The following is a 26,119-nucleotide window of genomic DNA, read 5'->3' as shown; positions in this document are numbered from 1 at the left end:
CACCGGGACTAAAGACCCCCTTTAGTCCTGGATGGTAACACAAACCGAGACTAAATGGTCCGAGGGCTTTAGTCTTTTTCAACCACCCGTGGGGGACCCTTTAGTCCTGGTTGGTGTTACCAACCGAGATTAAAGGGTCGAGGGCTTTAGTCCCGGGTGGTAACACCAAACGGGTGACTTTTAGTTCCGGTTGGTCTTACCACCGGGATTAAAGGGTCCCCATGGGTGGCTGATTTTTTCACCCGGGACTAAGGGTCTCCCACGGATGGCTGATTTTTGACCTATCAGGACTAAAGGGACTAAAGGTCCCCCTTTGGTCATCCCGATTGGTATTTGACCCGGGATTAAAACCTTTTTAATCGTGGGCTAACTTTAAACCAGGATAAAAGGGGACGCATGAAAGATGAGTTCTCTACCAGTGACACAATACAAAGTTTGTTGTTTCCAAGACTACATGCAAGATATAATATTCCTAGGAAACAATGTATACATGATTTCATGGTGATAAAACTCATTTCAATCCTCTCTTCATTTATTAGTTGCTGCATCATAAAAAAATACTGACTGCCTTACGTACTATACCCTTGGTAAGAACCATGTCGCCGACGAGCATGCTCCCTGCTCGGTGACAGCTTGCTTAAACAAAACCTCCCGGTCTTCCATGGAGTAGACGCCCCAGGTGTTGCCGTCGTCCCTCTTGCACTGTGCGCAGTACCGCTTCTTGTCGACGAAGTAGATGCAGTTGCTCCTGCAGCCCTCCATGTCCGACGAGCGCACAGCGAACGACGACGCGGGGCTCACGAAAAGCGCACGGTCGCCGGCGAGCTCCTTCACCTCCGTCCAGCGCCGGCCCTCCACGTCCAGCCGGTACACCTCGAAGCCGACGATGGAGAGGAGCTCATCGGCGCCGTGACGGCAGAACAGGATCTCGCGGTAGTCTTCCTTGGAGGCCAGCACTCGACGGACGAAGAGGACCTCCCCGCCGGACTCCAGCAAGTGGCCGTACTCCGTCGCGAGGGCGGAGCGCGGCGGTGCGAACCAGTCAAACAGGCTCGCCGCCGGGAGCTTCTCGATGCAGAGCGGCGGTGGCGCGGTGGCGTCGACCAGGAACACGTACCCTTCCTTGTCCAGTATGTAGAAGCGGCCGTTACAGTTGGCCACTGACATGATGGCGTCAAGCGGGTACCCGCCTGCCGCCACCGACCGCTTCGACCACTCCTCGCCGCCGGAACGCCGCCAGAACATGAGCTCGCCGATGCCAATGGAGACGAAGGAGTCGGCACCGCCGGCGGCGATCACCGGGTTCCCGCGCAGCTTCTCGACGTGGATTCTCTGCCGCGCGCCGGTGATCGGGTTGACGAGGAGGACGCTCGTCTCGCACCAGCAGAAGTTCGCGAAGGCCAGGCGGCCGCTGGGCATGGCGCCGACGCACCCGAGGCCGTTCGTGTCCGCCAAGCGCACGCGGCTCGGGATCACCTCCGGCGGGTAGCCGGAGTGCATCGAGACGGAGAAGACGACCCCGCGGCGGTCGGACCCGTGGTCCGCCGGCAGGTAGACGAACAGGTGGGGGACGGGCCTCGCGAGGCGCTCCGAGACGGTGGCCGCCCAGGGCTTGCAGACGGCGACGAGGTGCGCCGACGCGAGCGGGCTGATCCTGTAGAGGATCTTCTCGGTGAGGTGGAGAGGGAGGAGCTCCACGGGGCCGCCGCCGGCCTCGCCGCTGCTGGCGTCATCGGCGTCATCATCGGTGCGTGAGCTGGCGACAGCCTTTGCTTTGTTGGTCGGCTGCATCATCAGAGCAAATGGCAAGCGAGAAACTCTTGAGCACCAACCCTAGCTTGATTTTTTAGATCACAGATTTGGAAACAATGCGCGGCTGATTAGTTTTTAATCATGTACTCCGACTCCGACACGTAATAAGATTTGACAGTCTTTGTAAGCATATACTTTGATCAATAATTTATCTTCCAAGTAAATATGTTAACGATTGCTGTAAAAACAATGTCCGTTGTCCTCTCCGATCCGGCTCCGTCTTCCGAGTCCGGCAGCCGCACGTGAAACGAGTCGGTCTCCCTAACCCTAGAGCTCAAAACTCACGATAAAGCATCGACACCCCGAAGCAATTCAAAGGGCTTATTGGTATCCCTGGTTTGAGTTTGACATGATGCGCAACAAAGCCGCCCGTGTTCGGAATGAAGCGCAAATTCTCGTCGCCACTCGTCGCCGACCGCCGCCAAAGAAAGAAAATCAGGCGCAGGACGCCGGCAGCCGGCAGTGACGACACTGAGCTCCTTCTCCTCCTCACCGGGAAGAAGCCTGTCCCGCACCTGCTTGTGACCGAGGTCTTCTACACGCCGCCGTCTCACAACCCGTCCAGCGTTCCCTGCGCCTTCAACCGCCGCGGCGCCATCGTCTCCGTCCCGTTGGACGGGGCGGCCGCCGGCGTCGGCAAAGCACGCCACCCGTCGGCGGCGATCCGCCGGCGCGGGCGCCTGGCCGATCTCTACCGCCGGTGCGTATCCTTCATCGGTGCCACGCCGCATGGCCGCCTGGCGTTCGCGGGCTCGAGGGGCGTTTTCCTCGTCAACCCGGTCACTGACGCGCTGCGGGGCGTCGACACCGTGGGGTACTGCCAGAAAGCCGTGGTCGCCGCCGCCGCCGGCCATGGTTGCAGCCTGTTCGTCTCCCTTGGCTCCTTGTTCGCCCCGCCCACCCTCTGGCGCCTGGACGAGGACGGCGAGGGTTGGTCCAAGTGGCCGGTTGCGGCGACCTCCGAGCAGACCGTCGACATCCTGTCGGCGGTCAACTGCAACGGCTGCTGCTGCACGAGGACGGGAGCGTGTCCAGGGTCGACGCCGGCAAGCCACCGCCGCTTCTCATGGAGAAGCTCCCGGTGGCGAGCCTCGCCGATAACTTTTCCCCACCGTGCAACAAGACCCTCGCCGGGGAGGGTCACCTGGTCGAGTCCGACGGGGAGGTCCTCTTCGTCCGGAAGCTGCTCGCCGTGAAGGAGCCGTTCTGCGCCCACGCCGAGTTCGTCGACATAGTCGGCTTCGAGGTGTACAAGCTGGACGTGGCGGAGCGACGCTGGGCGAAGGTCGAGCGGCTGCCCGGCGGCTGCGGCGACACGGCGATCTTCGTGAGCCCGGAGTCGGCGTTCGCGGTGCGGACGACGTCCGGGACGGCGGCAGCGGAGCGCGTGATGGGCAACTGCGTTTACTTCGTCGGCGAGAAGCGGTGCTGCTACGCGTGCCGCGTTTACGGCGGGAGCACCTGGGGCGCGTACTCCATGGAACGCCGGGAGGTTTTGTTCGAGCACGCGGTGGAGAGCCGGGGAGGACGCACGGAGGCGCTTTGGTTCTTGCCTAGTGTAGTTTAGCTTTAGGCAGACATAGTATATTCATGTATGTACTTCGAAGTGGTGGTCGGTGAATATATCCTTTGCTTTGTATGTGCAGTGTGGCCCTGAAGCCGGTAACTTGTGCTATTTTCGTTCTTGTGCGTCTACCGTGTCGGATATATAAAGCAAGGGGGGTTTGGTTTGGTCCCTAATCGAGGGTTGGGCCAGATGTAGCTGGTGTAAAAGATAGCTTTTCCTGGATGGAGTCACCAGCCAGGTCCAAGCCGTGCAAAAGAGGCTTGAAGTGGACATCAAAATTGGACGTTCCACGCGGTGAAGGCTCCAAGTGGTCGTGAGCGTCATCCTCGGTCCGTTTTCCTCACGCAACACCCAAGCTCCAGAACGAGTAGAGGTGGCGGCGCGCGGAGATGGGCCGGCGTGCGGTGGAGGAGCAGGACGCGCAGGGGCGAGCAGGGCACGGCTGCCTAGGGCCTCACCGCCGAGCTGGGCCGCGGAGGTGGGGCGGCAGCGCGCGGCTGCAGATGAGCGCGGTGCATGGGGCCGAGCAAGGCGGGGAGATGCCCAGGGCCTCGTCAGTGAGCTCGGCAGCGGCTGTAAGACAGGTATATGGCGCCGGCGGCGACGCACGAGGCAGATCAGGTCGGACAAAGATTAGGGTTAAAACAGGCGGCGCGGTTCGACAGGAAAGCGATGCATGGTCCGCAGGGGTGCGGCACTGACCGGCTATCGAACTCGGCCACGGGGAAGCGGTCAGGGGAGAGAGGGTCAGGGCGGTGGGGGTGCACGGCGGCGCTTGGGCTAGGAGCGAGCGGCGGCTCGGCTTGGCAGCCAGACGGACGAGGTGGTGGCTGTGGTGCGTGGTGGCCATGGGTGAGCCACGAGCAGCCGCGGGCAACGGGCAGCACTGGGCAGCGGCCTTTGCCGGAAATTTGGTAGGCTAGGGCGGTGGTTGAGCGGCACAATAAGTAGAGAAGGTAGAGGGTAAACTCGTGGAGGCCCTCACAACATCGGGGATGGATGGACGAGGTGGCCAGAATTTTGCACGGCGACGGACGGGGCTCGCTGACCGAGAGATAGAAGAACGGGGGAGGAGGAAGAATCGGCAGTAACTCTACCTTTAATCTATATGCAAGGTAGCCATAGCAATTCATTTAGGCTAACAATCAACGTCACTGCCTAACACCACCACCATGGGCTGCAAATTTACTAATCATCATCTCTATATCCCATATGCCTGACTAGGCTGGCTCGATTCTGAGCCAGGCTGAGGCTGCCAAACACACCCAAGTGATTCCCTAATTGTAATTGTATAGTATTACCCTCTTTGAGGAGCTTTTCTACCAACTCTTCTCGAAACAACTTCACCGCAAGCTCCCACGAAGCCCCCGCCGGAAATGAACTAGACACGATGAGCAAGAAAAATTGGCTCGATCTCCACGGTTCCTTCCCCACCCCGTGCATATACTAGTACCCAAATGCCCTTCAAGGTGGCCAAAAATCAAACCTGACATTGCCACTTGCTCGGGTTGCCCGACACGAGCTCGCCGGCCAGCATCCCCGTCCTGGCCGTGGGCGCCGGCGCTAGGACCGGCGGCTCCACCTCGACGACGTTCGCGCGGGCATGCCGCTCAGCTTCTCTGCACCGGCCGGCTCTACGCCTGGCTTCCCCGCGGCGAGGCTGGAGCGTGGAGCGGCACAGTGGGGCAGCGCGCAGAATGAAGCCGCATCGAGCGACGGAAGTCAGGTCGCGTGGAGGAATTAAAGGAGACGGCAGAAAAGAAAGATTGGATAAGAAAGAGATGCGTTAAAAGAGAAACAAGAGGCAAGGAAACAAAGATTGGAAAGGAAGAAAGAGATGCGTTAAAAGAGAAACGGGAGGCAAGGAAAGAAGGGCCGGATAATAAGCAAGAAGAATGTACAATTGTACATAAAAAAAAGAAATGGGTATCGCGATTACGTAACATGTGGACTAAAGATAATCTGACAAAAAGAAACTGGCATGGGATAAGAGTGTGGAACATCTATTCTTCAGATGTACCATGGCTAAATATGTTTGGAGTTTGGTAGCTATGGTAATAGGGGCTCCCTGTAGACCCCTCCTCTTTTGATCCGTTCTGGATTTGGGTGCATAGATACATGCCCGGCTATAAACAGTTCTATATGTTTGGCTTATCAGCCATCTGTTGGGCCTTGTGGAAATCTATAAATGCAGTCTGTTTTGAAAAGAAAAAAGTGAGGTCTCCGATACAGAGATAGTTTGTTCAGCTTCTTCTTTCTTATTGTACTGGGTAGGTCTGCAAAAGACGGAAGACAAATCGGGGCTGATATCGATGTTGGGAGCTGAGGCACTGAAGAATGCGGCACTCCATTTCGACTCACAGGAAGCTCCTCCAGACGACACAGGAATGGTGTTGATTCAATGAAGACCATGCTGTTATTGGAGAAAAAGAGAAGGGGAAGAAGAGTTTTAGGTGTGGACTGAAAATCACACTAGCAGCTGTTAACTTTGCCTTCAGTAACTGTTTTTGGTATTTTTTTTTTCTTGCTGTAGCCCTAGACATTTGGTTCTGTGGCAGTCTGGAGTTTTTCATTCACGATCAGTAACAGGCCCTGTGTGCCTGATTTACTGACGTGTTACCGTTTCTAAAGTTAGGTAGCTTGTATCTGGATAGGCGAACTAAACTCTGTAATTTCATTACCATTCAATAATGAAATTCGGGCAGTGCCCTTGGTGAAAAAAAATGTGGACAAATTATTAATATTTCTTCATTCATATAAAATCACATTACAAATTGATGGAAAATATAAAATTTATATGCACATCCAAGCTAAATAATCATGGGCAAATTGGATAATTAACATCCCAATCCATTCCTTCAAATACAAAAGAAGCCATTTTGCCAAAAAGGTACTACACCACGGAGACAGCCAAAGCTCCACCAAACTAGAGGGGGCTCTCCATTTCAAACTATCTCGAGAGCATACCAAGACCCACCGATTAGTGTAGAGGAGCGGACTTGAGCGATTGTCTATTCAAAATCATTCTGAATTCATCGTTGGGGAATGCGCCTTCAGTACCAGGTCCAAACCCTCCCTTAGTACCAGTTGTGCAACCGGTATTGCTATTTCGATACTAAATTATTTATACCACTGCTCCAGCTTCCAAAAGCACATGCTTCTCCAAGAATCACAATTGAAAATTTCTTGTGCGCACATGGATTTCACAAGAATAAAAAAATTCATAATCACATGAATTACAGTAAGAATCAGAATAACAGATTTCACAAAAATCACAGCATAAATCATAAGAATACATTTCACAAGAATCACTATCACACATTTCACAAGAACCACAGAAAAAATTAAAATCACAGAGTTCACATGAGAGCTTCGCCTGCGTCGTCGGGGCTCCCACTGCGCCTCCTCACCCACTTGCCAGCAAGCGCCGTCGGGCCTCCTCTCCTGCGGCCCGTGCACCGGTGGTGGCCAAGGGGCCCCTGCGCCCGTGGTGGCCGGCGGCCAGCATACCCGGGGGCCGCCCAGGAGGCCCCGTGCGCCCTTGGTGGCTGCGGCCGGTGCTTGGTGGCCGGCAGCCCGCGCGCCGACCGCGGCCAGGGAGGCCCCTGCATCTGCGGCAGTGAGAGAGGAGAGGGAGGAGAGAGGAGGCTATGTGGAGGGGGGAGTGGCCGGTGGGGAGAGGAGGGTGTGGAAATAAGGCCAGTGGTGTGGGTGGGGAGATAAGGCCAGTGGTGTGGGTGGGGAGATAAAAGATAAGACCATGTGGGTGGGGAGATGAGGGAGAGAGAGGAGTCAAAGAGAGCTTTTAGTACCGGATGGAGGCTTCACCCAGTACTAAAGGCCCTCGGGCACATTAGTATCTTTACTAATTGGTAAGCCTCCACCCGGTACTAAAGGAGGTTACGGAGGGCTCCTTGTCGACTACCCGTTAGACCCGGTACTAATAATGCTCACATTAGTACTGGGTAAAAACCAACCCGTACTTAAGCTGAGGATGAATACTCAGTTTTCCAATAATGTTTGGAGAGCTGCGCTGAAGAGAGAGAACATTTCACTTGTCCTCCCCCGTTCCCGGTGCTCGCTGAATTGGCGAGGTGACAACCTTGACTTGAGGCTTCGCCCCGAAGCAAGGAGGCAGCGCCTTCAACGAGCCAACGTGGGAGGCAGCTTCTTCGACGAGAGGGAACGACAACTCAGGTGAAAGGCCCCAATGAATCCTACGAGTTTTGACTGGAGGCCATGAGTCAAGTGAGCTACAAACTTTTCCTTCATGCCTCTGTTCGTGGAGCTCATCGGATCCAACTAGGTGCATTTTTCCATTTGGTTGGGTTTGCCATCGGATCCTGTTCAACAGGATCAGAAGCTTCTAGAGGCATGAAGGTAGGAAAGCCAACCACTAAATAAAGTAGATCGCAAATTGGACTCTTAGAGCACACAAAGATTTATATATGAATTTTCGAAACTTTGGTGAGGAGTAATACCCTACGATCAGAGCAATTGTATATATAGGATTGAGTTTGTTTTCGGTGTTTAATCCTAATTTAAAGGAGGTTAAATACAATCCTAGAAGCTAGAGGGCAAGACGTTGATGCAGTTGAACTCTCCCGGTGCTCTAAGGTTGCAAGTTGCATAATAAGTCCTTCCTACAGCACCTACCCTCCTTTATACAGAAAGCTGGTACCGAGAGATACGATTATGATCTTATCTTCTGTCCTCTTCTTGGATGCTAAGACTTCTAGAATATTCGTAAGACCGGGACTACCCGGCCCCTACAGCTCTGATCTAGACTGGGTGCATGGTAGCCGGAGGCTGTGCACCGCAATATTGGCCCCCAGAACCCCATTCAATAAATAAGAAATTTTAGAGTGCTCGACCAGTGAAATCGAATAGTGGAAACAAAGGAAATATCTAAAGAGAAGTATCAAGAAGTACCAATTTGGTAGGACTAAGTACCAAAAAATAGTGAGAAATTACTATAATACTATTTTAATTATGTGTAAATCTATTTAATTCTATTTTTGTAAGAAGGATAAGAAAGGAAAGTACTTACAAGTACAATTGGTACTTAAAAAGTATTGTAACAAAGCTCTAAATGAATTGGAAAAGAGCCATGTTTTGCATAGTCGAAAAAATCTATTCAGATTACTCGAAAACTCCTCTTTGCAACTCTTGGATGGAGGTGAACAGTCAGCGAAAGTGCTCTATATTAGAAATTTTACATAATTTATCACCTTAATGTAGGCCAATTTCAATTGATAGTTTCATTATTTCAGTGTTTTAAAGAGTGCCATGTCATTTGGAGTGCTTTGAGTTGATGAATTAATATAAACAGCCTCCTCCAATACATAGTTTGATTGTGTTGTTTTCATAGTGATGCAGGAGATTGGACACAATCGGATGAAATGAAGCCCTCTCATCTCCAATGCCAATTTCTTTGTCTTAAGAAAAATAGTGTATACCCAATTTTACCTACATGAAACCCCTCCACTCTCTCCTTATAAGTCTAATGCCACGTGGTTATTTATTTCATTGTGACATCTCGCTTAACAACGAAAATGAAAACCCTTATTATTAGATCTAGACTTACGAGAGCTTGCTCCCTTTCCATACCAAAGACCCATGGCAGCCCAAATTTTCGCCTTACCTAGTTTTGTGACTAAGGTTTGTCGCCTTCTCGCATAGTTGTACTTATCCTAGAGGTATCTTTGTATCCGCAAGAATTCAAAGAAACAACACCAATCTTAGCTTTGATTCTCTCTGATTCAACCATGAGATTGAAGCGCACAATCAACCCCAAGCAAAGTGCCAGCACCCCCGCTACATTTTTTTTTCAAAAAAATAGCGATATAAAACTTATCAAACATATTTTACGCAACGGTAAAAGTTTTATGAAAAATTTATGTGATAAGTTGTGGCACAAAAGATATGATGAATAAATTGTGTGTGTTTTTGAAAATGTTGAATAACGAAAATTTTACGCGTATATATGTTGTTTCATAAAATTTGTTATGAAAAAAGTTGTCCAGAAAGGTCATACTGAGAAATTATCATGATAGTTTATCCCACTTTTTTCCCTAAAATATGAAGTCATGCTCCGATAGAAAATAATTCTTGGTTCCGTTCCAACACGCGCCACCAAAACCCCATCTCTTTCCTTTGTTTTCAAGTTAGATATCTCTACTTCTCTTGACCGTGCTATTAAGCCTTAATCCATGAGCTATTTTTTTCTGCTTATAAATGTAAGTAAACTCGAGTGCAATTAGTCAAAACCAGAAATTTTGTGCACTGAGCAACAAAAGGTGAAAAGTGAACCGGTTTTAAGAAGAGAGAGGGGTAAGCAAACTCCTGATATATTTGAGCATTAAAGTGGACCCACTTTTTTTTTTTAAAAAAAAGGCAGATACACGATCAACTCTGGTTCGACTTCGTACGAGATGGACATTACCTTTCCGGTTTTACCGCTGCAACAAGTATAAAATTCGATCGTTCCATACATGATCATTTAAAAAAGCAACCACAGAGCAAATAAGAACGGCGGTTGACGTTCTCGACTGTCCAGAATGAAAGGCGGCGATGCTGGTGCGACGGCCGCGTGCTGGACAGCTGAAAGCGACGAGGCTGCATGCGGCCGGGTGCTCAGTCGACCTCCCGCTCCACCTCACCGAGAAGATTCTCTGCTGCATCAGCCCACGCTGGAATGGTTGGAATTGGTCCCGTGGTAGGTGAGAAACTAACGCAATGGTTGGAAATGGTTGAAAGGGTAGCATCAGTTCAGTTGAATGAGCAAATGGATGTCTTCGTTTGGAGTTTAAATATAGTGAGCTCGCTATAAGCAGATATAATGAGAAGTGAAGGAATACCATCAAAATGTATAGCTTGAAAGCTCAAAATCCCACCTAAGATTGAAGTCTCTTTTTATGGTATTTGAAAAAAGGAGTTGTGTTGACTAAAGATAACATGGTGGAAAGGAACAGGCAGTGATGCACTAAATGTTGCTTTTGTAGCTCTGAAGTGACTATCTAGCATCTATTTTTTGATTGTCATATGGTGCGTTTTTTTTAAAATATTGTATATATCTCTTTTGGTATTCAACCACCCTCCTGTACATCAGCTTTATTTGGTTCTTGATCTAAAAGATTTCCTTTGAAGCTTAGAAATCAGGTTTTAATTGGTGCAGCGGCCCTTGTGTGGGCTATTTGGTTGAGTGGTTGAGTAGAAACGATGTGACATTCAAAAGAAAGGTCATCTTCAGGAGGACGTATTGGATTAGGTGTTGTTCACTAGAGAGGAAGAAATAATATCTTTAAAGAAGGGATGTCGTGAAATGGAGGTCACTGTCGTGGAGCTCTTTGGTAATTTTGGATGGAAGAGCAAAAACGGGCTTAGAATCTTTTCTTTGTTTTGGTCTGTCTTTCTTCGTAAACTTTACTGCACTTTGCTTGTGTTCTAATGGTTGTAGGCACTCACCTGTGAGTGTCGAGGTCGGGATATTTTTCTTAATCTAAAAAAATCAGCCCACACTGGAGTCGGCGTGCTTCGCCACCGTGTGCAAGTCATGGGCGGCGATTGTCTCCCGACGCCTCAAGAAACATGTCCCGCACCTGTCCGTGACCGAGACCGTTTGCAGTCAGACACGGCTGTTGGATCATCGCAGCGCCGTCATCTACGTCCCGTTGCACTACTAAAAAAACGTTTGTAGTGACGGGTAAAATGACATTTGCAGGCGGCTCCGGCACTCGCTTCTACTTTTCGCAGCTACGAATAGCTGTTCGTAGGGGCAGGCCTAGAGCCGCCCGTGTAAATGCCGTTGTACGGGTCATTCCATCACTTGCCCCTGATAACCGATTTAAAAAAAAAGTTAAAACAAAACAATGCCGGCCATACACGCCCCCGCTACGCGCAGCATTGCTGCGGGCCTGGCCTGCCCACGCGGTGGGCCACCACTGCAGGCTAGCCCAGCCCGAGCCCGCTCCGCTCCCCAGCAGGCCGACTCACAGGCGCGCGCCGTCCTCTTGTCGTGCTGCCCCCTTGTCATCCCGCTCTGCTCGCCGGCACGGCGGCCGAGGAAGGGGCCCTTCCCAGCGCCGCGCCGCTTGCAGGTCGGCCGAGGAAGGGGTCCTGCCCCATGCCATGCCACACCGCTCGCCGGCCGGCCGGCCGAGGCAGGGGGCCCCGCACCAGGCCGCGCTTGTGATCCGGCCGAGAAAGAGAGACCACCCCGCACTGTGCCGCGCTGCTCGCCGGCCGGCCGGCCAAGGCAAGGGGCCCCGCCCGCTGCAGAGCAGCCTGCCTGTGGGAAGTGTATAGGAGATAGAGAAGGGAACTGGATGTGAGGTCAGAGGTGAACAGAAGGAGTTAAGGGCCTGGTTCCATACCACTGAACTTTAATCCATCCATTTTAATTCCTTTTTAATTTTTAAAGTGCTAAATATAAGGATTAAAATGAGAACTAAACTTTTTAATCCTCTGGTCCTTGGGATGACTAAAGTGGACTAAAAGTCTTGGAAGACACCCTGCCCCCCATTTATTGCCCATCCCAACCGTCCTGAACCCTCCCTCCAGGTCTCCCTCGCTCGCAATCCTACCCCTCCTCCCCACCGTCGCGGCCGTGTCCTCCCACACCCTAGAGGCCGTCGTGACTCCTGCCCTTCCCCTCGCCGGCGACCATTGGCCGCCAGCGACGCCCAGCATGTTGCCCTCACGCCTCATCCACCTCATCCTCCTCGCCACGCTCTCGCTCCTCCTCGCGCATACCCTAGCCTCCTCCTCCCAGCGCTCGCCCCAACGACGACGGCGGGGGCAGCTGCGGAGCCCAGGGACCCCTGCGCCGTGGCGAACGTGGACGGCGACGTCGCGCTGTGCCCCGTGTGGTGCTTCCACCCGGACCCAGTCTGCGGCACTGACGGGGTCACGTACTGGTGCGGCTGCCCCAAGGCGGCCTGCGCGGGGTCCGCGTCGCGCGGCGCGGCTACTGCAAGGTCGGCGCCGGCTCCACGCTCATCTCCGCCCAGGCACTGCTGCTCATCCCCGCAGTCGTGCTCCCCTCTCTGGATGTAAGGCTGCTCATTCTTTTTCTCGATTTTTCGCTGGTTCGTGCCTTCTTGCTGTGCTGTTGAGCGCTGAGGAATGGTCGTGTGATGATTTTGTTGTAATTTTCGGAGGATTCGGCTAGAGTGGTAACCTAATTCTTTCATAGATCTATTGGATTCATCTGTGCTCTAGGCTTCAGAGCAGAGCTGTGATGATTGGTTGTGAGATGTTGTAGGTTGAGATCATGTAAACAGTTGTAAATTCCGCTCTAACATTTCCGTTGATCAGGTTGCTTTTGTCCAGAAATTTGAGATTGGTGGTAAATTCGATTTGTATGGTTCGACATTAAGTACATATATGAATTCAGGTTGACATCTGAGAGCTGCTCAAGCCACTAAATCAAATGAACTGTTGGTAAATTTGATTCGTAGTATGGCTCAACATATGTGTATGGTGATTGACACCTAAGCAAAGGGGTGTTTTCATTTTCAGAACAGATGGTCACACACCGTGAATGATTAGGGGTAATATTATCTTTATTCATCTACTTTAATGGACTTTAGTCCCTAGATTCAAATAGGGTAGGGACTAAAGTTTAGTGCGTGGACTAAGACTAAGGAACCAAACAAGGGCTAAGGTCCGGGAAGAGATAAGGGTGGCATGGATGGAGTGGGGCCCACCATGTAAATATCGTTTAATTTTTGCATGAGGCGCACGGGGGCTCCGATCTTTCCATTTCTCCAGAATTGGGTCATCATTTTATTCGCTCCTGAAAATGGAAGTGTTGACGCAAAAATCGAGAGACGACTCCCGCGCACTAACACACGAAACCTGGAAGAATCTGCTTCGCTTCTGTTCGAGTTATAGCTTTATCGATCCGTGGCGTGCCAGTCAATCTGACCTGTTGATTGACAAGGACAGGTAAAATGTCAAATACAAGAGCAAATCGGCTGGCGTTCCGAATCGCTCCACAGGATGTATCGGTAAGATAGCCGACACGAGCAAAGACAATCGGCTAGATCAGCCGATGTTGATGCGGTAGATGTAAAGGAAGTGTAAAATACAACCTAAATAGTACTACGTGAACAACACTTAAAACAGATCTAATCGGCTATGTGATAGTAGATTAGTATGAGAAAATAAAGCAAAAGCCGATATTCTAAGCTGGATAACTATGATAAAAACTAAAATAACAAGATTTAACAAATAAAACTTGCAGATCTAGTAAATATCGATAACTTGTGAATAGATCTAGATGAAACGACAGCGATGCGCCCGAAGTTAAAGCCTAGAAAGTATTCGGTAAACGTGGAACTTACAGTCTAGCCGGAGATCGAAGCGATGCAGCCCAACTAGCTTGGAAGAATTCGTGAAGAAAAGAAAACAATAGCGAAGTCGCCGACTTGAAAGTAAATTGCGAAAATAGTAGATTTGTATTGATTATGATGTGTGTGTCTTCCTAGACCTTACAAGGTCCCTATTTATACTGCATACATCAAGATTTCTAATCCTAGTTGGTTACGACAAATCATAACATCTATCTCTAAAGAAATAAACTTTCTAAATAAAAACGATTCGCGCAGGAGTCGGAATCGAACTTGGCCTCTACCGGCCAAAACCTGCTCCTCGTCGGCCGAATGTCCAACATTTCCAATCGGCTAGAACCCTCTTGCTCGCATCGGCTGACTCCATCGGCTACGCCTCCATCATCTTCCATTGGCTACACCCTCATCATCTTCCATCGGCTACACCCTCTTCAACTTTACCGACCGATTCCACTAGCCATTGTCTTTCCACTATGCGCTGACATCTCTGCTTCCTTTTGATGCCATCTTTGACGTATGTCAAAAAATGGTGTTAACACATGTCCCCCAGTTTCGGAGTGAAACTTATCTTTTGCTCCGAAATTATCTCGGCCATGATTACCTTCCCTGGGAAAATGCCGATATTTACCAATCACGGGTGGAGAAGGGGAGGCGAGCAGCAAGAGGCGTAGGTGCTGTGGAGGGTGGGCGCATCTTGGGCGGAAGACGTACGGACGGCGGTATTTTGTGAAGGGACTCTGCGGAAGGCGTGTCTTTGATCGAAGGGTTGGAATCATGCGGAGCGAGGGCCATCGAGTGAGCGGCGGGCGACGGAGGTAGTGGCAGCGGCGGCGCTGGCGGCGTGGAGTCAAGGAAAGGGAGGGGCGGCAGCGGATGGCGATGGCGGGATTGAGATGGGTGATGGAGGGAGCGGCGCGGAGGTGAGGTAAGGGAGGGGCGGCGGCGGATGGCGACGGGCGATGAAGGTAGTGGCGGCGGCTGGCGTTGGTGGATGGCGACGCAGGGAGGGAAAGTGGCGGCGGAGGCAAATGACGATGCAGGGTGTAGGATCGCAGAAGGAGGGATCCGCGCGGAGGGAAACAGATGGAGTAGGATGGCAGCACGGCGCAATTCACGGGATCTCCAAGTCAACGGTCCCCACGCTGAGGGACCTCGAACTGACGGCGGAGGAACGCGGGAGCGAGGGCCATCGCGCTCCGTCCCAATGACGGACCACGTTTTTGTGTCCACTTTGCTTTTTATACAGTACAGATGAGTAGCGGATAGGTAGATAACCGAAATTCCTAAAAACCGAGGAACCAATCGGTCGTTTCTTAGTAACCGATCTTAGTAACGTCTTGTCGGCAAGTTGCCGCTGCCGCCGCTGGCGGATGTTCAGCTCCAAGAAAGATGCCACTTTTGTAATTAGGTTTGAATTAGCTAGCATGTAATCTCAAGTGATCTCGCTAGGGAGATAGAAGTGGGCTGCAAGTAATTTTTAAATGTTATATGCATCAATTTTTCGTTAACTTTGTTGCCTGATAATTAGAGCATGCTCACACTGCAGGAAACTATCTATCACCGTCTCAAGCTTAGGGTAGCCCCTTCCACCACATGTAACATTCGATTTACTTCTTCATGTTGTCGTATAAATGTTTAAATGGTCTTGCGGATATTTTGACATGACTAGTACCTCTTTTTGCATCTTTCGTATTCGGCTAATCGCTACCTCAAGTTTTCATCATGTCCAAGTGTCTATGTATCGAATTGGATTTTCTTGTTGGCATCATATATGGTTGTGCTAATAACTCAATTCTTATGTTCATGATAATGTAAATAACTAATGAAAAGAGTAAAATGTACGGGCGGCCCTCAAACTTGGCAAGGAGTGTCATCCGGGTCCCCGAACTCCTAAAATGTACATTGATGTGCTCAAACTTGCTAATCGGTTCACATCAGGTTCAAATCTACATAACCCATGTTAAACTGCCCACGTGGCATGCTGAGTGTGCATTGACGTGGACCTAACATCTAACATCTAGGGCCCACATGTCAGACCCACCTCTCTTCCCCTCTCCCCTCTCCTGGATGCGGCGGCACTCGATCTCGGACCCCTCATCAGCAGCAGAGCGGAGACGGGGAGTAGATGGTGGCTCTGACATAGTCCACATCAACACACGGTTAGCATGCCATGTATATGTGGTTTAATGTGGGTACCGGTGATTTGAACTTCGCGTGAGTCGATTAGCAAGTTTAGGGATGTAGATGTGCATTTTGAAAGTTTGGGAACCTGGATGGCATTCAATGCTAAGTTCAAGGCCAGCCGTACATTTTACTCAAATGAAAATAAGAGATGCATATGTGATTACTTTTTTCGTTTTGCACCTTTCATAGGGACCAAGCACCAGAAAAGGAATTTTGTCTTCGGGTGTTCAGCAGTAATGAAAACTCAATAGTTAGAACAGAGCTAGAACAACCGAATAGAAATGGGCAGTTGGAGCGCTACTATGGAACTGGGTTTCTCGTAGCGAAATGCCCCAATTTCTGTCTCATTATGTCCTGTGGACATAACTTCCTTGACTACAATGAAGCCAAAGATTCCATCTACGTCTCATCCGGTGAAGATAGGTTCAGAGCTCATAAAGTCTTTATTGATGAGGACAATGAGGTCTCCATCATTCGAGTAGATGAAGAGGAGGATTCTAAACAATTTGTCAAGATTCTTCAATGTCCAGTTGTAATTTGGTCTGATGCTGAAGCCTCAACAGAAGACCGCATTGTGATTTTGGCCCGTCTAAGTGACCCTGAAGGACACGAAGTTTCCACACCATCAGTATTTCACGGGACTGCCCCCCAGTTGATGTTTTGGAAGCAGATTATGCGTCGGTTGTGGGGAATTCTGGCTGCCCAGTATTTAATGCAGATGTTAGTATCCATATTGCTGGGCGGGAATAGCTGGTGTGTGATTGGTGCTGCAGAAACATCTTCTTGGAAAGGTGAAAAAAATTGCATAGTAACATTATGAATACAAAGTGTTCCTTTCAATCTGGCTAAAGCCTTTCTTTCTTTAGAGCAATCACATTGATCAACGAAGTGGTGACCATTGAAACGAAGTTAATACCTAGAAGATCAAGTGGAGGTGGGAACACGAGTCCATAATAAGTTTAGGCCAGTTGGGTGGTTCCAGGTACAGTACATTCTCTTCTGTAGGTAGTTTTGCTCTAAATACGAAGTAATATAGTGGTAGCTTAGTAAGCATTTTGGTTTAATGTTATATCTAGAAAGGTTTTAGTCTTACAAGCCTGCCTTTTCACACTAATTACAAGCCCTATCCTCATCATACACTATGTTAGGGTGTATATATACTTATTTATGTTCCAGCATATACTAATTGAGGACACGGATTAATTTCCATAGTGATGTTTGTTGTCTGGCATTAGCTGTTAATGATTGAGAAATGTTTGAGGAAGTTTTTTTATCTGTAAGAATGCTGATTCAAAAATAGTGATTGGGAACCTTTTGAGAATAAGATGGAAAATAAACTAGGGTCCTGGCAAGGAAATTTTGTTTCTTTCGGTAATATATTAACTCTTGTTAAGTCTGGTTTAGTTAATGCGCCTTTGTATATGGGCCCATTTATTCTGGCAATCTGAGCAGGGGGTTAAGAAAGACCACCTAGTCAACTGGCCTGAGGTGTGTAAACCCATGGACCGGGGAGTTTGCCAGTATGGGCGTGACTGCTTGAATGTATTAGCCTTTTAGGTAAATAACTCTGGGAACTAGACAATAAAGAATCCATATGGCAAGTTTATCCAAATGAAATTTGCTGCTTTCCAAAGTGAAAGTAGGGGATTTTCACATTCAGTGTAAGTAACAGTTCTAGATATGTTTGGGAGTTGGCTTCAGGCTGCAGATAGGAGGAACAAAAAATTATTATTATTCGGATGGTGGTTATAAGCTGGCAAATGCAGAGAACTGGGAACAAAACATGCTAGAGTAATAAAATGTCATATGATCCTGATATGTTTGTGGTTAGATTACTAGCCTGTTTGCAGAAAATGAGAGGGGGTGACTGATTAACAAAATATTCCTTCTCTGGTGCTCTGATGGTAAGATAATTGCATTAGTTCAGTTCTCATGGACAGGGACTCGATTAACATTGTTCAGCTATCTCCTCTCAACTGATTTTTTTGTACCAATGCTAATTATTACGTACTTACAATAAGAGAGGGGGTCCAGTATGCAGATTTGCTTGGTTTTCCTGTTGAGTCGTTGGCCCTTTTATCTCCTCTAAATTTCTCTATCACTCAGCAGATGTAGTGCTTGATAATGCTTATCAGATGTTACTGAACTCAACTCATCATATATGCAAAGTAGCTCCAAGTTTGTTATAAAAATTGCGTGGTATTCACATATCCTTGCTTTAAGCAATATGCAGTATGTGATCGTTATTATTTTCTGAAATCATGACATGCACCGATTTTTCATATTTTTTAGCCAAGTAATTGATTGCTGTCCTGGTTAACCAAGCATGAAAAATCCTGTCCAGAAAGAGCAATTGAGTGGTTCTTAGTAACAGGGGACCATTATTGCCATTATACTGTCCTGTTGTTTTGAAGTATGCAAGCACCATTCTTGCAAGCACCATATTTCTGATTGTCATCACTTCCAGGACCCATGATGGCCTGATTTTAGTAGACTATATTATCGTCACAATCTTTTGTTGCAACTGCGTGCAGGCCAATGGATCATCTCATGTTGTCTCAGAATCGACTTGCGACGGCATTGCAGCAGATGTCCACTGCAGTGAGAATATCTGTGGCAAAAATATACTTGCAATGGAAACTGGCAACTACCACAGATGTCCACTTTTGGGAAGGCATGTGAAACAGTTGTGTTGACGCCGAACATTTGGACAACTTGTTTTTGTGACTGTTGAAGCCAAACAATGGGACATCTTATTTGTATGTGCAATAAGTACTAATGCTGGACTGATGGTGTCTTCTGGTTGAAACTGTCATTGGTATATGCTATATGAATAAAGCTACTGTATGAATTATTCCAATTGAACCTGAGCCACAGTTAAGTGAATTATGATGTTTTTTTCAATCGGTTGGTGCATGCTATTTTGTCAGTGAAACAGCCGGACAGGAAAATGCGATTTTATTTTGAAAGGTGACATCAACTACATTAACTTTTTAGTCTAGTTCCAATAGATTTGGGGGGGGGGGGGGGGTGTTATGTAGACTTTTTCCTAATATACCTTATATAACTGTTAGGGCACATGTTGCTTTTTTTTTCTGAAATCACGTGTCTACTGTTTTCTTGCAAAGTTTTCGACGGTCTATCTCTAACAAATAGTTGTACTGGATAGCTTGGAATATATAGTGCGCAGATGACTTTTCGATTTCGATTCCAAACATTGCAATCAGGCTTTAGCTGCAAGGGATTAACACACAGCCGAGGTACATCTTGTGCGATTTGGACTGTGTTTTTGCCTAGCGTATTTTTAGCCTTAGTGGCCAGCATCTTTTGCTATTGCGTTTGTATCAGCCGTGAGTCCGTGACGTGATTATTAGATATTTTGCATGATTTTTTCTAATAGTTGTTATTTTATTCAAATTTGGTATGTCCATAGCAACACACAAGCCATTGTGCATTAAGAATGTAGAGAGAAAGACATGCCACCTGAGAACATGATAAAGAAGTCACGGTTTGAAGTGCCACAGGCGGTGAGCAATGAGCTTGCGCAGGGTGTACAAAAGTTGCAGAATTTTTTCTAGAAAAAAAAATGTTTCCAGCCTCAGCAATCGCACGCAGCAAACAAAAGTTGCAGATGGAGGTTGTAGGCATCTCCAAACTCCAATGTGCGTTGGCTATGCGTGCACGCTGGGACCTCCAGATGGAAATGCAGTTCAAGTCCAGGAGTGGCTTCTCGTGCTTCTGGCATGTATCCTCGCAGGAGATGGTTGGCCGCGTTACGTTGTTACCATATTTCGTACCTAGTATATGTGCAACGGGTATACAGAGTACCATTGGAGGCTCGATTATTAATCGGTCCTCAATGTTGGCACCATTTACCATGATATGGTGACAAGCAAACATTACTGGTCTATTACAATGATGTTTCTTAAGCTAAAAAAAGAGAAAAATTCAGGTAAAAGTTAAATTTATATAATTCTGCTCCATGACATGCATAGCTAATATAATAGCCATCCCTTTCAAATAAATTCAGGTCATGCTCATAGTAAGAGGAAACAAGTTACTTCATCATTTTTCCTGAATATTTGCCAATTTGGAGTCCTTTTTGCCAGCTTTCTACAGACAAGAGAGTAGCTTTGTACACACAGCCTATGGTCCTTCACTGTTTACTCTAATGCATCAATGGTCTTTAGCTGGGATGAGAACCATAGTCGGAAGCTTTTTTCATGCACATGAATAATAGGAAGAGATTCTTTTATTTAGAGAAACAAAAAAGAGAGATTTTGGTAGTGAGGTTGGCAATAAAATGAAGCCAACTAGTACTATACAATTGCAAGGCAAACAGAGGGAAAATACTGATAGATACTAACAGTCAAGAAAAGTACCTTTTCTGCACTTGTGAAGCTTGGGTGGGGATTTATAGTTGGTGATAAAGTTTCAGCAGGAAAAATGTCAACAGTTGTGGTCCTTGACTCAACTGTTTCAATTAAAAACATTAGCAAGCCTATGAAAATAGTACATTATGATTTCATTCAAAAGCAGAAAGTAGTATAGCACTTTGAGTGCAACTGTATACATGGGATAGTGTCTCTTAACTAATCTTATGTACACATTTCTGGGAGTAAGCTACTGCGGTTCTCATAAAAAACCAGCCCTGCTAAGCTAAAAGCAGATTCCGATGCAACAGTAGATAAGGAACACTTAGGATGTCATGTGCCACGAGAGCGATTTATTGGATATTTTGGACCATGCAATGATGTCAAATGCATCATTATCCATTTCAGGATGAGCAGGATCATCAAGATACACTTCTAATTCGGACCTCTTGTGCTGACTTGAGTAACTCTCGTATCCCATGAATAAACCTCGGTAAGCCTTGTCTGGTAGCATATTGGCTCATATAGGATTACTGAATCAGCTTCGACATCAAAATTTCTGGGTGGGATAACAGTAGATGAAGACTTTGTTGCTTGACTTGCGTACTCATCAAACAACTCGCCAAAACTTTTCTTAATAACTTCAACCTTTACTTCAGCCACAAATTCACCGTACAGTTATATTCAATGGACAGTTTGTACCGAGGATCTAGAATGGTGGCAAATGTTAATAGCTTATTGGCAATTCCCCAGTATCTCTCAAAATTTGCAGCAACAAAGCTACTGTCAGTGTGCTCCCATTTCCTCAAAAGAAGATAAATACCACAAAAATCATAGAAATAAAGACTTGCAGCTGGGTATTTTGTGCCAGAGACCCTCTTTGTGACTTCACGTAGAAAATCTTGGCTTTGAAAGTAGCCTATATATGTGAAGCGCTGGTGTTAATGTTGATGAAGGTGTCTCGCCTGAATATGACAAGTAGGTCCGCCACTGGAGAGGGTATGGGCAAACCCGTTCACACCCAAATTCAAATAATTATTATCCACTCCTTACCCTCCCAATCCCATATCCAATGGATAATTAACTTTGTACTACATATATATACATATCCAATTGATTAATTGTACCCTCCTCATTTCTAATAGGTATATAATTTTCTACCCATACCCTCCTCATTTGAAATGGGTGTGGATTTGGGGAGTGGGCATGGATACCCAGTGGCTGGCCTACTGATAAGGCGGGCATTGGCGTTAGAGACGACAGATGAAGTAAGTTCACCATTTCTTTCGACGTGGAAGGTCCATATTTCATGGACATAACGCAGCGGGAATGGAATGGAGCTGTTGGCATGTGAAGACGGGCTCAGTGTTGCTGCCGACGACTTGAAAGAAGGGCCATCCTAAAGCTGATTGCTCGAGGATTATAACTGCATTGAGGACCCTACAGAGCAGATCGCGGTCACAGCTTCCTTCTAAGATGTGTTTTCCGGGCTGTAGAATTTTGATATCTGGGAACCTGTGCTAAGTGCTTAGTCCATCGACCAAGTTAGCTGAATTAAATAGTTCACAGTGCCCTTATGCTACAATTAAGCGCTTCTACATTCTCCCGAAAAAAACGACACTGCAGGATTCAACACGATGGGCTAGCTGGTGCTAGCATCTCAATACTCAGTTGTATACCATTTTTCATCAACAAGCTCTCCCTCACGGTACTGTCGAACAATAATTGGCTTTGGAAAAGGCCACCTACAAGTAAAGCAGATGTCACTGAAAGACACAGTAAAAAAACTTGAACTCCATATATTACCTGTTATGTAACAATTTACCTGTTTAAATGACTGGGTGGAGATTTGTTTACAACAACTGTTCCTTCTCGCTCACATCCCCTCACACCAAACTGAATTGAATAGAAACAAGAGAAGCAGCAGCAGTTAATAATTTGATGAGCACTGTCATAGCTTATAAGTGGATCCAATTTCTTTGTGATTCGATAGATCAAGCATTCAAACCTTAAGGCATATTGCCACCATAGGAAAGTTGTTTGGGCCATCCATTAAGCACTTTGTACCTATATCCAGCAGTATACCACACAGCTGGTATGAAAAATAACATGCTGTTAACAAAGATGTTTCGAGTACTAAAACATTAAGTACTTAATAGCCCACATCAGGTCTGCAACAAAAAGTAACATGAAATAAACTGAGAGTAGTTGCTTTGCTAGAGCCTAAAGAACTGGATCAATGGATGCAAAAGATGAGTGGCTGCTTTCAATGTTTCTCTCTAGACAGGCCAAGCAGATGCAGCATGATAGCATGTAGGGATGAAAAACAGAGTGGATAATGGAATTGTCAGATACAAACAATATTCAAAGTGTTGAATGTCAATATAGATAACTTTTATCGAATATGGATACAAAAATGTAGTTCTCCACCGTGGGCCGCAGGGTTGGTCGGCGCGGACGCTGCCGCCGGGGGCAGCAGAGGATGGCGGAGTTCGACGGTCCCGGCGCGCCCCCAATGTCATGCCCGCCCAGCAGCTTCCCGTCGACGAACACCGCCAACAACACGACGGCCTCTGCGCCGGCGCCGGCTGGGACGGCCCCGTCCCCTAGCTTCTGGCGCCGCAGCCGGAGGAGGAGGTGCTTCGCGCTCGGGCTGCATCAACCCGGCGAGGGCGGCCTCGTCTGCAAATGTGGGCAGAGGCCGTGGGAGCAGGCGGAGGACGTGGGGCCGGCCGGAGGCGGGGGGTTGGCCGGAGGAGGCCGGGTTGGGCGGAGGCGACGTGGTCGGGCGGAGGCGGGGGGCCGGCCGGAGGCAGCGGGGTCGGGCGGAGGCGGAGGAGAGAGGGAGTGCGGGAGGGGCAAGGGACCACGCGGAAGAGAGAGGAAAGGGGGGCAGGGGTGGAACTTGGTCTTGGGGACCACTTTTAGCCCAGTTTAGGGTCTCTTTGGGGGCTAAAATTTTTAGTCCAAAGTTTAGTTCTTTGCCCCTTTTTGCCCACCTGTTTGGATCCCAAGAGCTAAATTTTGAGCTAAAAGTGCAGAACTAAAATTTAGCTCATGGATCCAAACAGGCCTAAGTTTTATTTACTAATATGAACCTCCAGTCATGATTCTTCTTTGCGAACAACAATTTGTTTTCCACAATGTGTGTGATCTGTAAAAGAAATAAAGAGGACAATCATTTTCTTTTCCAAATTTTATGTTGCCAATATGATGAATAATATATCCTGATCTTGCTGCCAGTAAGGGAAACAATAAATCGCTTCATCTATGTATCATTTCTTATGCGTGGCGACTTGGCATATAACAAATACTATAGTTTAATTGAAATAGTACAGGAGGCGCGTGGGAACCGAGAAATGGCGGGCATCGGCGGCGAATTTCGGGATTGGGAGCGCCCGGCGCTGGCGAAAATCTAGCTCAGGATAGCACTTGTTTTGGGCGAGTGGAAAAATTGGGCAAGCGATTGGGCTACCGTTGGTTTTTTTAAGCTTTTGTGCTCAAAATAATTTCTGGGAGTGTTTTTTTTAGCACTCTTGGAGATGCTCTGTGGTGTACTAGAAGATAAGCACAAATATTCAGAAACGCTGAAACAACGCAGATACAATCAGATAAAGATTGCAGCTAGCAATGACAAAGATCATCGCGGACTAATCGATCGTTAGTTGGTTCAGCTTCCTCACGCCCGGCTGATTGCGATTTGAGTAGTTGAAGCTTCAGCTTCGAGAGCCGAGAGGATAAGCCAGGAGGCCCACGACGCACAAAGGAAGTCCCTTTTCGAAATCGCGTCGGCACGCCATCGGGTCGTGATCACGATAACGCAGAAGGTTCTCTTCTCCTCTCGCTTTCGCGGCATCCCCATCAGAAGAGGAAACCAAAAGAAAGACCCTCGGTATGGGTCCCATTTGTCGCTTTAGCAACAGGAAAAGAGCAAGGATAACCGGTGTGCTATCGGACAGCTCACAAGCCTCTCGCATTCGTCCAGACATCACTCTACTGAATGCACTGACCTGACCGAACCGACAAATCCTGTCAGGCATCATCTTCATATCTAAAGATATTTTTCTCTTTCTTCGCTGATTCGAATTTAAGAACGCTGTGACGGTAGAAAATATCAAACCAAGCCATCTTGGTTGGAGTTGAGGCAACGTTCATTCCAGGAATGAGACACAGAGAGAAGAGCATCGTCTGGTTCTGATGTATTTACAAGAAGTTGGGGGCAGATTTGAGCTTTGGACGTACAATGATACAGTACACGGCCTGTGAAGGACGCCACCTGCCGTGCGGCCTTCAAATCCATCGCCGGCGGGCACGGATCTCATCATTCATTAGAGAATAACAACAGCTGCAGAGGAGGCCGTGCGGCGGCGCCGGGTGAGGAGGAGATCGAGCTGGGGATTACTATTATTCAGGTGGCGTCGACGGCGGCGGCGGCCTTGAAGAGGAGGAAGGAGAGGCGCTCGAGGGAGAAGTAGATGAAGGTGCCGCTGGTGTGGGTGAAGAAGCACCCGAAGTTGGCGCCCACCACGCACTGCCACCCCACGCCGTACCGCTTGTCGAACTCCTGGAAGGCAAACGAATCGAATCTTCTTCATCCAACAAGCATATAATCCCGCATCAAATGCCAAGGGCGGCGAGAGAAGAGATAAGAGGGCGTGCCGTCTTGATGTGGCCGGCGATGGCGCGGCAGTCGGCGACGTCGAAGAGGTCGAGCGCGCGGGAGGCGGCGGAGGTCGCCGCGGCCTGCATCCGCGCCGGCATGTCCGTGTCCTCCACCCGCGCCTTCCCCTCCAGCATTCTGGTCGACCTCCTCTCCTCCTCTTCTTCTTCCAGCCGGGCTGGGCGGGCTCGCTCGAGCACTATGCAGGATCCGGCCGGCTTGGCAATGGTTCTTGATTCCGTGGGGGCGGGCGGGCAGCCGGCGGAGCGAATGAATGGAGGAGACGGGGAGCGGAGGCTGGGGAAGGAATCTCTGGATGGGCGGGTGAGAGAGGGTGATGGGTGGGGCCCGCTGCTATTATTGCTCCTCCTCCGATTCCGGGAGGCACTTGCGTGTCCCCTCTATCTTATCTTTGGTTCTCCGGGGAGCGTCGTGGGCTGGTGGCGCTGGGGCGCACGTCGTCGGTGGTCGTCGTCGTCGTCCAAGGCGAGAGAGCCAGCATGGGCTGGGCTTCCTTCGGATGGGATCGAGACCGGCAGGCCCAGTCGCTCACCAAGTCATGGGGGCCCACCAAATCATCATGCAGGCCCAATTTCGCAGGATTGGACCAGCGGATCCGCTATGAGTAAGTATGCATTGTGATTTCTGCTGTTGTTCATACAACATCGAGATGCCAATATTATGTGTCGAATCAGCTTTCGATTTGACAAAAGCCTGTCGTCAAGAGCAAGATATGGAGGGGAAGTAAGACCACTTAACAAAAGCATAACTTGCATCACCGTGTGATCCAAATTCGTTATTTCTTCTATATATTACTGATACATCATGCTTTTTTTTGGGCTGAAGGTAAGCAATAAGGCACGGAGCTTCAGAGTTACATCCCGAGTGATTCAGAAGTAGTGTTTGCATGTTTTAAGTCGTCTTCGGCCAGTAGATCAAAGCTGGGGACCTCCCTATAATCAAGAAAACGCTACGTTAGAGATGTACTCATACTATAGAGTTGTGAATTGCATGATAATTTGACACGTACATATGAAGTAACATATTTGGGAACTCAACAGGTTGGATAAAAAACAATCTGATTAGTATCTCGTGTTCTGCTGATGGATGGAATTAATTCACAAATCAGTGGCTAGGAAAGAATGATTAAGTACTTAATAGTGGAAAC

At 48.3% G+C, this 26,119-nt stretch overlaps 2 protein-coding genes and 1 pseudogene across 2 annotated transcripts; 1 reads left to right on the top strand and 2 right to left on the bottom strand.

Annotated features, from left to right (window-relative positions):
• Positions 1-385: 385 nt before the first annotated feature.
• Positions 386-5,111, bottom strand: LOC101780429. Its single transcript, XM_004951175.4, has 2 exons — positions 4,866-5,111; positions 386-1,785 (listed from the first exon to the last, which is right to left on the bottom strand). The coding sequence occupies exons 1-2, from the start codon at positions 4,914-4,916 to the stop codon at positions 577-579; spliced, it is 1,260 nt and encodes a 419-aa protein (XP_004951232.1). The 5' UTR covers positions 4,917-5,111; the 3' UTR covers positions 386-576.
• A 6,957-nt stretch (positions 5,112-12,068) lies between these two features.
• LOC101780327 lies at positions 12,069-12,781 on the top strand (annotated as a pseudogene).
• An 11,622-nt stretch (positions 12,782-24,403) lies between these two features.
• LOC101780022 (dynein light chain LC6, flagellar outer arm) lies at positions 24,404-25,320 on the bottom strand. The gene is made up of 2 exons (XM_004951174.3): positions 24,951-25,320; positions 24,404-24,855 (listed from the first exon to the last, which is right to left on the bottom strand). Exons 1-2 carry the CDS (start codon positions 25,086-25,088, stop codon positions 24,700-24,702), a joined length of 294 nt encoding a protein of 97 aa, XP_004951231.1. The 5' UTR covers positions 25,089-25,320; the 3' UTR covers positions 24,404-24,699.
• Between the last annotated feature and the right edge of the window lie 799 nt (positions 25,321-26,119).

This window comes from Setaria italica, chromosome I (genome assembly GCF_000263155.2).
Source record: "Setaria italica strain Yugu1 chromosome I, Setaria_italica_v2.0, whole genome shotgun sequence".
Lineage (NCBI taxonomy): Eukaryota > Viridiplantae > Streptophyta > Magnoliopsida > Poales > Poaceae > Setaria > Setaria italica.
This window is presented reverse-complemented; position numbering and strand designations above follow the sequence as displayed.

Coding starts and splice junctions, on each gene's coding strand:
- LOC101780429 (XM_004951175.4), bottom strand. CDS start 4,916: ATGCTGGCCGGCGAGCTCGTGTCGGGCAACCCGAGCAAGTGGCAATGT. Junction 1,786..4,865: donor CGAGCAAGTGGCAATGTCAG/GTTTGATTTTTG, acceptor CTGATGATGCAG/CCGACCAACAAAGCAAAGGC.
- LOC101780022 (XM_004951174.3), bottom strand. CDS start 25,088: ATGCTGGAGGGGAAGGCGCGGGTGGAGGACACGGACATGCCGGCGCGG. Junction 24,856..24,950: donor TCGCCGGCCACATCAAGACG/GCACGCCCTCTT, acceptor TTTGCCTTCCAG/GAGTTCGACAAGCGGTACGG.